The sequence below is a fragment of the Hyperoodon ampullatus genome (genome assembly GCF_949752795.1).
Source record: "Hyperoodon ampullatus genome assembly, chromosome: 1".
Classification (NCBI taxonomy): Eukaryota; Metazoa; Chordata; class Mammalia; order Artiodactyla; family Ziphiidae; genus Hyperoodon; species Hyperoodon ampullatus.
The window spans coordinates 229,607,546-229,618,542 of NC_136914.1; the positions used below are offsets into that span (position 1 = coordinate 229,607,546).

Genomic DNA, 10,997 nt, shown 5'->3' on the forward strand with positions numbered 1-10,997 from the left:
GGCCCATGAACAAATGCAGAGTTTTCCACTCTTTCCCCTTTCCGGGAGAATTTTCTTTAAGGGTTTATCGGCTGACAGACTGACCCGACCTCACTTCTGCCAGAATGTGGCCTGGCCCCCCTCCCCAACCCGGTTTGTTCCAATCCACGATGTTATCGTGAGTGACATCAAAGTGCAGCCTCCCCCGATCGGGGGCATCACACGGGGCCTGGGTACTGGGGCTTCCAGGGAGTCCTCCACCCAGAGCCTCTGCAGCTGCCCCACCCACAGGTCACCACAAAGGGGCGCCGGCGTCCCCAGGCCGCAGGACGGAACGGTCTTCAGACCCATCTGGGACGCACCCGGGGTCAGCGCCTGGCGGGAAGGAACCACTGTTGCAGGGACCAAACTCTCCCCATTGCGTGAACGGCTCCCCTGTCCCTGGGAGCAGAGGTTGGAGGGACAGTGCCGCGTCAGCAGGGACAGGACAGCACAGGCACCGAGGGGAGAAAGTGCCAGGAGTTCTCAGGAAACCACGTGGGCGCCTTCGGCAAACATGCCGACCAAGTTCTGAAATACACGTTGTTCCACTTATTGGGTGTCACTGTGCTGTCAGAACAACCCGGGAGACTGACTTCTACATTCATAAGCTCTGCTCTCAGAAAAATTTGTCAAAACTCTAATTTTGAGCCAGAGAATGTAACGGAAGGCTAATAAAAGCCCCCAGTGGTAACAGTGCATTCTTTCCAGATCACATCCCGGGGTGGGGCAGGCCGGGGTGAGACAGTGGAAACACGAGGTCAAGAAGGAAAGGAAATAGTGTAAAGCATCTCACCTTCAAGAAAAGCTTCCCTTTTTGTAGATGAATAATGGTGGGACTGAAAGCAAATCAGGACTCTGGCTTCATCAGACAGGTGTAAAAGTGACGGAACTCGACAGCCAAGAGAAGGAAGCAACCTAATATCCGTCGATGGACGAATGGATGAACAACGTGGTACACCATCCACCCTGGGAAAATATTCAGTCCTATGAGGGAACCAGACGGTGACACAGGCCACGACGGCTGAGCCTTGAGGGCAGGACGCCGGTCACAAGAGCAGACCCACTGTGTGACTTGACCGGTACGAGGCTCAGCAGTGAGGGGACAGCTCTGCCTGGACGGGCTGGAAATCGCCTACTTTGCATCCATCTGAACCTATGGAGAAAGTGATGAGGTGTCAACGTAAGAAGCAGGAGTGGGTACATGTTTTTCAAGATCCTTTAAGAGGCACTCGAGCCAGACAGCTGGGAGGCGACGGTGCTGAGTGACCCCCAGTGCCCGTCCTGTGACCCAGACAAGGGTCAAGCCCAGGAGAAGGGTGTCTGGTTGGGACCCGCAGGCGATGTTCCCACCTGAAGGATGCCCCTGGCCGTGGCGACTGACCACGAAGGGTGAGGCAGCTCTGAAATGAGGGGGTCAGCTGAATTCTCCAGAATCTTCTGGAAGTTGCTGGAACTGTGTAAAATCCACGCACTAACTGTGGGGCCGTGAGCCAGGCCCCTCAGGTCTGCTCAGAGAGGAGAATCCCACTGGGGTAGCAGGGGCTGCCGTGGGGTGTTCCCATCAAATCCGGTGAATCTGCCCTGCCGACCAATGACCCCTGAGGCGCTGCAACCCCGTCCCGCCGCGGACTCAGCTGGGCGGACGAGAAGCTGAAATCAGCTCCCCGTTTGCCTCTGGACACCTCGGCTCCATCTCCCCGAGTGGGGGTGCCCTTCCCACTCCCCCGATTTGACCTGAGCAGAGATTTGTCCCGGGAGAGAAGCGAGATGGACTTTGCACACCTTTGTGCCTTTGTTTTCTGGGCCCCGACGCCCTCCCCTGCACGGAGGTGGGCGCACCGCCCTGCACCCTGACGCTGGCCCCTGTGCCCTGGTCCCTCGTCTGAGACGGAGGACGCTGAGTGTCTTGTTCTCTGGTTTCAGCTGCAGGTGAACCTGCTCTCCAAATTTCTGCTGATTGCGAAGTCTTGCTATGAGCAGAGGAACTTCGCAACAGCTATGCAGATCCTGGGTGGCCTGGAGCACCCGGCCGTGCGACAGTCCCCTGTGAGTCACCCGGGGGGCCCGGCTGCAGCCACGCAGTGGGCACAGACAGGGCTGTAGGAGTTTCACCTGTGCTTTTATTTTAGGCCTGGAGAATTCTACCCGCAAAGATAGCAGAGGTCATGGAGGAGCTGAAAGCCGTGGAGGTACCCCTTTGCGCGAGCTCCTGGGCAGCTCACACCCTGGGGTGGGGCGGATCACCCGGCAGATCCTGCATCGTGGCGCCCACCTCACAATCGTGCGTGGCCCCCCCATCATCTCCCCCGGGGCCTCGGCCGCTCACCTGGGCAGAGGTGGCAGGGTGGCTCCAGGGCCGTGATTCCAGCCTGGGGTGCAGGTGCCCTGAGGCCCCGCCTGAGCTTGGCCGACCTACCTGCCTCCTGGCCGGCCCTCGTGAGATCCTAAATGAGGACACGCCCTCTGGATGAGGGGCATTTCCCAGACTGAGGAGGCGGGAGCGGCCTGCAGCCAGCCCCAGACGCAGCGCTCTGCCGGTGGGGGGACTGCTGTGTGTCCTCGGTTGCCACCACACCCAGGGGTCCCTGCGGCCGGCCAGCCCGGCTCCCAGTCTAATTTGGGCAGTGGGGTCACCTGGCTCTTTTCTGGAGAGGAATTTGCCACCAGCAGCAGGAAGCGCACGGCTTTCTGGTGGGGGTCAGTGTTCCTTTTGTGTCTGCAAGCTTTAGACATCTGGACTTTCCCCAACCCAAGAGCCAAAGTACGTTTTGGACTGGCTGATAAATCGGGGTGCTGTAACCCCCTTGCAGCAGGAATACAGGCGCCAGCTGGGATTGGCCGGGCTGAGCCGCCCCCTGCTGGGCACCTGGGCTGACCTCTCACCTGTCCGTCCCCCCAACCCTCCGCCCTCGCCCCTGGCTGGGCCCCAGGTTTTCCTGAAGAGCGACAGCCTGTGTCTGATGGAAGGACGGCGCTTCAGGACCCAGCCCACCCTGCCCTCAGCCCACCTCCTGGCCATGCACATCCAGCAGCTGGAGACAGGGGGCTTCACCATGACCAACGGGGCCCACAGGTGGAGCAAGCTCAGGTGAGGGGCCCACAGTTACAACGAGCCAGGTGGGGGACCCAACAGGTAGAACAAGCCAGGTGGGGGGCCGCCCCCATATCTCCTGTTCCTCTGAGACCTAGGCCGCCTCGCCCCTCACCCAGCCCTCACCCCAGCCCGGGCCTCCACACCCTCTCCCCTGGGTGACCTCCAGCCACCTCCTTCTCCACAAACAAGGGGTAAACAATTCGTACAGTCCAGCGTCCACGGCCCTAAACACTGCCCCAGTGTTGCCGCGACCTCCCTTCCTATTGGGAGATCCAGGCGCACCCAGAATGCCACCTCTGTGCGACCACCCTCCCTGACCCCCCCAAGCCACATCTCCCCTCTCCCTACCTCTGCTGTCCCCCTTGGGGCCCCTCCGTAGAGCTGTCCGGAGGACTCATTGTCAGTCCCCACCGTTCAACTGCCCGGCACACCTGCGGACCCACCTGGGAGGAGGAGACTGGGGGGCTGTTGGTGACGACCACCACCGTGACCCTGCCAGGGACTCAGACACTCCCAGCCAAAGGCAATCGTTGCTCCTTTTGGCCCCGGAAGGCACAGAGGTGCCCTCGGAAGCCCACCCTGGGGCCGGCCGCTCCTTAGGAGCTCCAGGCCCACGTCCCTGCGCAGCGCCCCAGGCCCACACTGCCTCTCAGGACAGTGCCTCCCCGTCTCCAGGGAGACCCTCCCCACACGACCCTGCACCCCACTCCATCCTCTCCCCCCACTTCATCGTCCACATGGCAGCCAGGTGGAGGCTGGGCAGGCCTCAGGGTCAAGGGCGGACTGGTCCCTCGGAGTTTGGACTTTGATGCGGCCTGGTTGGGACAGTGCCTGACAGCAGGCTGGGAACCCACTGGCTGCAGACGCTGCCCCCGTGACTCGTGCAAACTCACGTTTCGTTTCTTCCCCCAACAAAGAAACATCGCCAAGGTGGCGAGCCAGGTCCACGCGTTCCAGGAGAACCCCTACACGTTCGCCCCCGACCCCAAGCTGCAGTCTCACCTCAAGCAGAGAATCGCCCGATTCAGCGGGGCCGACATCTCCATTCTGGCCGAGGACAGCAGGGCTGGCTCCCACCAGGTGGCCAGCGAGAAGCACCCCAAGAAGATTCAGGACAAGCTGCGGAGAATGAAAGCCACGTTCCAGTAGCGCCGGACAGCGGGTCTGGGTGTGGAGTCCACACCGAGGACAGACCTGGGGCGGAGGGGGCCGTGCCTGCCATGTCAGACAGGGGCCCCCACGGCCCAGGAGGGGCACCAGGGCGGGAGCATGGGCTCAGACCCAGACCCGAGAGATGGCGCCAGGAGAGGCTGAGGGGGGTTTCTAAGAGAACTTTTAAATTAAATTGAAAGATTTAAAATTTAAACCAAAATAGGGTGAGTAAGCTCCCCAGGAGCCGAATACCCATTTATATTTCTCAGAGATAAACAGGTTTCACTCAATTCTCTGGCCATTCAGCCCCCAGAAACCCCGCACCCCAGCACCCAGCTCAGCCTTTAAACCCAAGCGCCCACTGAGCAGTGTTCCCACGAGTCTGGTGTATGTCTGCCCAACAACGAAGGGCCAAGACTGACCTCTGACCCCCCTGCCAACCACAGATTCCAGGGGGTTCTGAAACCTTCCCTTGGGGCCCCTGCGGCTTCCGGGGGCCCAAGCCCCACCCTGGGCTCACAGTCCCTCCCTGCCGGACCTCCCGCTCCTCCAGCCCCACCCCCTGGCTGCTCACCCAGGCCCAGGTGCGGGTGCCAGAGCCTCGCAGCCCTTCCCGGCAAGACGCCTGGCCTTGCCTCCGTCCCGGCCCGGCCTCCTGCTGCCGGAGGGTGCCTCGTGGCTCCACACTGGCAGCTCCCAAGTGCCCCGTGGCCCCTGTGCCCACCGCCCCACCACTGAGAGCACTTCCTGGTGGGGCGGGTACACCTGGGCCGAGGCTCTGTTTCCAAAGCATGCAGGACTCAGACAGCCGCTCCAAAGCAGAGACACAGCCTCAGGGGCACAGAGAGCTTCCCTCTGCCCTACCTGGGGGCCTGGGGGCTGTAGGGCCATGGCCGGGTCCCCCCAGTCTTCAGCAGCCATGCATGTGATGCACACACCCACGCCTAGCTCCTGAGACTGGCCGTCACCAGCGCTTTCTGACGAGGAAATGAAGTCTGCTGCCTCGGTGGTACCAAGCTCTTCCCCAGGGCTGTTTCCAAACCGCGCTCGGCCAGGGGCATGGGACCAGGACAGCGCGTAACACCTCCACAGCAGGGAGGCCAGAGCCCTGGCACCATCCCAGGCACCAAAGTTTTTACGTTGCAAATCGCTGCAAGACCCAATACTGTTCTTTTAAGTTTTAGAATTAATGATTCTTTAGCGCAGCCAGCTCATGGTATTTCTAGGAAAACCATTACCTTTGAGAAAACACTGAACTTCTATTGTCAAGATGTGTCTTCCCACATATATTCATTCGCGACATCTACGTCCCGCTTTCGTGGAACGTGAGAGGCACTCCTGGCCCTGCAAACGTGGCTTTTATATGAGAATTTGGTTCTGCAGATCAACTCCTACATTTTCAGGATTTGAATTCAACAAAGATAGCGCTACAAAGCCTGAAACGAGGTTAGCATCCAGTGCAAATAAACATTCCAACTGTAACGGTTTATCTGGGGGAGCGGCCAGGCTTCGGCTCCAGCACGACTGTCTGCATGTCGCCCTCACGTGCGGTTTAGGTTTCTAAATAAAGTCATTTCTACCAAGATGGCCTTCGTGGGCTCCTCGTGTTTACCTGCTTCGTGGGTCAGGGTGGCTTCTTCAAGCCAGACGAAGACGTCTTCAGGGCTGCTCATGAAGGCGGGAGGGGACGAGGGGACGAGGAAGCTCAGGCCACGGCGATGTCCTCCGATGGTGCGCAAAGGGCCAAACCCCACCACCCAGGGCCCGTGAGCAGGCAGGCTCACCCCGCTGCCCGGGACATATCTGCCGCTGGAGGAGGAGACAGCCAACCTCCCACAGTCGCTGACCTGCCAAGGCCTCCGGGCACCACGGCCCGTGCCTGTCTGCCACAAGCCCTGCCCATCCTGGCGTCCGGCCACCCAGACCTCGTCCACAGCCCACAGGCCAAACAGCCGGCTCATCCTTGCCGGGGGCAGGCTGGGGTGTTTCCGGGGCTTGGTCACCACCGGGAAGGGTCCCAGTGGAAGAGCTGAGGGTTGGTGGACACCAACAAAGACGGGGAGATGGTGGGGTCGTGTTACTATGGACAGTAGTTGCCGTGGTCACGTGGCTCTGGAGTCTGGGCCGGGGCGGGGGGTCCTCAGCCACCTTAGAACCACTAGACCCTGGTCCCTCTTCCTCCCGAGACACGACTAAAGCACAAGGAGGACCGGCTCTCCCTTCACTACACCGGCTCTGATCACATCAACACGTTTTTCTGAGAACTGCCAGCCAGCACCCCAGCCAGCCGCCCCCAACCCCGTGCAGCCCCTCCTACGCTGAATGGAGCCCAGCCCTGCGCACCCAGGCTCTGGGGAGGCCCCCGCCACAAACGGGGTCCCACTCCCCCGTGCCCGGCAGGCTGGGATCAAGCCCAAGGCAGCCCCCGGGCCGGCACCAGCACCCGCCACCCGGAGAAGGCCGGTGGGACCCCGGCAGCCAGGCCATCGCCTGGGACACGGGCTTGGAGTGGCCGGTGGTGCTGGGGTAAGTGGCCGAGGGGCTGGCTGGGTGCTGGCCACACCCCTCCCTGTGGCTCGTGTCCTTCCGGCTGCCGTCTGACACCTGCTGCAAGGACAGCGGGACTTCTCCTGGGACGGGACGGCTTGAGCTGCCACCTTCCTGCAGCCGCATCTCCTCACTGCCTCTCCCGCTCCCCAGGGGGTGGACCTCAGTGACCGTGGGGAACACTGTTCTGAAGGGAGACTGAGCTGAAGACAAAAGAACCGCAGCGAGGACTGCACCCCGGCTGGGAGCAGCTTCTCCGGCACCAGGCCAGCCCTCCGAGGCTCCTCTGTGCCCTCGCTGGGGGGTGGGACGCGAGTAGACAGCTGGAGACGACGAGGGCACCAGGCCTCCTACCATCCGAGAAAGGATCTCACGGAGCCCAAGGTGCGAGGCGGTCAGGGACCCGAGATACAGGTTGTGCGCGGTCCACTTCCCGGCTGCCACCGCAGGATCTCAGTCACAGCTTCGCTGACATGTCGGGGGATGGCTCTCTGCTGTGGGGCTGTCTTGAGCCTGCAGGATGTTTAGCAGCATCTCTGATCTCTACCCTCTAGATGCCAGCAGCACCGCCCCCTGCCCCCAGCTGTGACAACCAACAATTGTCCAGACATCGCCAAGTGTCCCCTGGGGAGCAAAACTGCCCCCAGAACCACGGGCCCAGAAGCAGTGACACCCCAAGAGCAGCAGCTGCATCCTGTACCCAAATCTTGGTTTCCAGATACCATTCAATTCTCCAAGAAAAGGAAATGGCTGATTCCAGGGCTTGAGTGGGGAAAGTACCAGATGAGCCACGAGCTAGGAAGTGCTCAAAGCGGGGCTTGGGCGTGGGAGGGTAGATCACATCAAAAGGACACGGGTCAAAAGGGAAAGAGCTGTGAAGACTCCCCACAGCCAGAGCTGGACTGTCTGAGCCCCCATGTACGACAGTGATGGGCTGTGACCCAGGAACAGGACAAACGTCCATGAGTCCCCACTGGAGTAAACGGACAACTGAATGAATAAATAAACGGGAGGAACTGGGAGAAACCCAAACAGTACGTGTGGTTGCCCCGGGAGGTGTGGTTTGTTACCCCCTCGAGTGTGGGCGGCAGGGGACCTGGTGACCAACCCCCACTGCAGGGCAGGACAGGAAGAGGATGACCTGACAGTGGGGAGAGGCAGGCACCGCCTTAACCGGAGATGGGGATCAGCATCATGACCGCAAGTCTGCCGACGTCATTCGTGTTAGCACGAACTAATAAGATGGCACATCACCTCTGGGGTCTCGTCCCAGAACCCAGAACCCCACTCTAATCATGAGAAGACAGCAGACAAACCCAAATTGAGGGACACACCACAAAACACCTGACCCGTCTCCTCAAACCGCCAAGGACATGGAAAACAAGATTTAGAAACGGCCACGGCCCAGGGGAGACTGAAGGGACAGGATGACTAAATGCAGCTCAGCACAGGGTTGGGATCCTGGGACAGAAAAGGGACATCAGCAGAAAACCTGGCACAACCCAGTAAGTCTGCGGTTTCGTCAACGCTAACTTCTTAGCTCTGCCAAAGTTCCACGGACAAGTAAGATGTTATGGCCTCTGTGCTGTCTGTGCAACTCAGACACAGAATTATCCCAAACTAAGGAGTTTTATAAAACTACTGTAGCTAGTATACAGAAATACAATTGACTTTCGTTTATTTTTGTATTCAATGACCTGCTAAGCTCATTGATTAATTCTAATAATGTGCCTGTAGACTGTGTACTTTCCACATATACAACCATCTCATTTGCAAGTGGCAGCTGTTTTCCTTCTTCCTTTGCTAGCTCTATACTTCCTACTCCTTTTTCTTGTCTTATCGCTCTGGCTAGGACTTCTAGAATAAGGTTGAGCAGAAGCCATAATGTTGGGCATCCTTGTCTTATTCCTAATCTCTCAGGGGGGTAGAGGCTCAATACTCTGTATTAACCACAATGTTAGCTGTAGCCATTCTTTATCAGAATAAAGAAGTTTCTTTCTGTGAAGTGTGTGTGTGAATTATGACACTACGTCTGACCCCTGGCCTGGCTCTTTATCAGATCCAGCAGAAAGCTGCCAGCAGGCAGTGATGAACACCACCTCCTGCACAGACTAAGGCCACGTTAGGAAGAGGGGGCGGGGAGCAGACCCAGAACACAATTACGTTTACAAACAACATCTAGGGTGCACCAAAGGATAAAGCAGAAGGCTCGAGGGAGCCTCTGGAACTGGAATGTTCCATGGCTTCATCTGCGCAGCGGTGAAAGGTCATGGCACATGCGTAAAGACAAATCAAACCTTGCGCGCCCAAGGCACGTAACCATATTTGTTTGTACCGCAACTGAGCAGTTTAAGAAGTACAGACGGCGGTTGGGAGGGTTCTTCCCTGCTGGGCGGGCGGGGGCAGAGCTTTGCTCCAGGCGCTCAGGGCCTAGGGGCCCAAAGACTGGCCGGGAGACCCAGGCGCCGGAGCAGCCAAGTTGAACTTGGTGCGCGGGGGCGGGGCGGGGCGGGGCGGAGCGGTGGGAGGGCCGCCTAGACCCTGCTGGGCTCCGGCGTCCGCTCCGACCGAGGCCGGACGCGCAGGGCCCACCGAGCGTGTGTGGGCGGCTTCTCCCGGGCCTCGGCCCCGACCCCCGCGCGCCCGCCGGCCCCGGGATGCTGCTCCGGCCCCGGCGGCCGCCCCCGCCTGCGCCGCCGTCGCCCGCCAGCCCGGACTCCGAGCCGCGGCTGGCGGGGGGCGTCCCAGGGACCCCGCCCGGGAGGCCCGCCTCGCCCGGCGCGCTGGCGGCGCCCGCGCCCCCCGGGTCGCCCGCATCCCCCGGGTCACCCGTATCCCCGGGCTCGGCGCAGCGCACGCCCTGGAGCGCGCGCGAGACGGAGCTTCTGCTAGGCACGCTGCTGCAGCCGGCCGTGTGGCGAGCGCTGCTGCTAGACCGCCGCCAGGCGCTGCCCACCTACCGCCGCGTGTCGGCCGCGCTGGCCCGCCAGCAGGTGCGGCGCACGCCCGCGCAGTGCCGCCGCCGCTACAAGTTCCTCAAGGACAAGGTCCGCGACGCGCACGGTCAGCCGCCCGGGCCCTTCGACGCGCAGATCCGCCAGCTCATGGGGCTGCTGGGCGACAGCGGGCGCAGACGCGGCCGCCGCCGTTCCCCCGGACCCGGGCGCCCCCCGCGCGGCCGCCGGCCGGCCGCCGCCGCGCCCGCTGAGCCGGGTAGGTGGGCTGGGGTGGGGGAGGGGCGGGGCGCCTCGGACCGGGGGAAGTGGGCTGCGGGCCGGGGGGAGGGGCGGGCGCGCCTCACGCGACCACCCGCTCTGCGTTCCAGGCGACCCACCGCTGCCCGCCGCCCGAGACCCCGACGCGGACCCCGCCTGGACGCTCAGGTTCAGCCCGTCGCCGTCCAAGTCTGCGGACGCGCCCCGCGCCCCCGGCTCCCCGACGGCCGCTTCCACATTCAACCCCGCGCCCGGCCGCCCCGAGGACCCCGAGACCTTCCGCGCCCCCGGCTCGCCGCCGCCGCCGCCGCCGCCGTCGTCCCCTGGTCCCACCCGGGAAGATCCCGACTCGCCGCCTGGTCGCCCGGAGGACCACGTGCCCCCGCAGTCCGCGCCGCCGTCGCTGAACGCCGCCCTTCTGCAGACCCTGGGGCACCTGGGCGACATCGTGTCCATCCTGGGCCCGCTGCGTGACCAGCTGCTGACCCTGAACCAGCACGTGGAGCAGCTGCGCGGCTCCTTCGACCAGACCGTGTCCCTGGCCGTGGGCTTCATCCTGGGCAGCGCCGCCGCCGAGCGAGGAGTCCTGGCCGACCCGCGCCAGTGAGGCCCGGCCGCCGCGGTCCTCTCTGCAGGGCCGCCCCTCGTCCCTGACCCCTCCTGCGGCCCTCCCCCACCCCTAATCTAGGTATGGGTTAAATAAAAAGATTGCTTTTTCCGACTTAATGCTGTGAGTGTGTGCGGGCCCCGCACTGGGTAGGAACGTAGGGCTGGAGGTCAGGGCGAGGTTAAAATGGCCTCGGGATCCCGGGGAGGGGCCAGGAGGGCTGGGGTGGGCTGGGGCCCCGTTGGGTTGCTGCCCGGTCCTACCTACCCTGGCAGGCCAGTCTCCAGTGGGGAGGGGCTGTGGGCACGTGGAACCCGAGGTCGGGGCCCTCACTGCACGCCAGCTTCTCCAGGTCTCCTGC

General features: G+C 62.0%; 2 protein-coding genes across 3 annotated transcripts in view; both read left to right on the forward strand.

Annotated features, from left to right (window-relative positions):
- The window catches only part of KNDC1 (kinase non-catalytic C-lobe domain containing 1), a gene marked incomplete at both ends in the record, with an annotated part of 57,274 nt that extends 53,010 nt beyond the window's left edge, over nucleotides 1–4,264 (forward strand). For both annotated transcript variants that reach the window (XM_079704965.1, XM_079704966.1), the window contains 4 exons: nucleotides 1,945–2,067; nucleotides 2,151–2,210; nucleotides 2,952–3,109; nucleotides 4,033–4,264. In XM_079704965.1, coding sequence (XP_079561091.1) covers nucleotides 1,945–2,067; nucleotides 2,151–2,210; nucleotides 2,952–3,109; nucleotides 4,033–4,264 — 573 coding nt within the window. The remainder of the gene's footprint in view (nucleotides 1–1,944; nucleotides 2,068–2,150; nucleotides 2,211–2,951; nucleotides 3,110–4,032) is intronic.
- Nucleotides 4,265–9,471: 5,207 nt separating this feature from the next.
- UTF1 (undifferentiated embryonic cell transcription factor 1) lies at nucleotides 9,472–10,636 on the forward strand (the record flags this gene model as incomplete). Its single annotated transcript, XM_079699347.1, has 2 exons — nucleotides 9,472–10,027; nucleotides 10,140–10,636. 2 exons carry the CDS (start codon nucleotides 9,472–9,474, stop codon nucleotides 10,634–10,636), a joined length of 1,053 nt encoding a protein of 350 aa, XP_079555473.1.
- Between the last annotated feature and the right edge of the window lie 361 nt (nucleotides 10,637–10,997).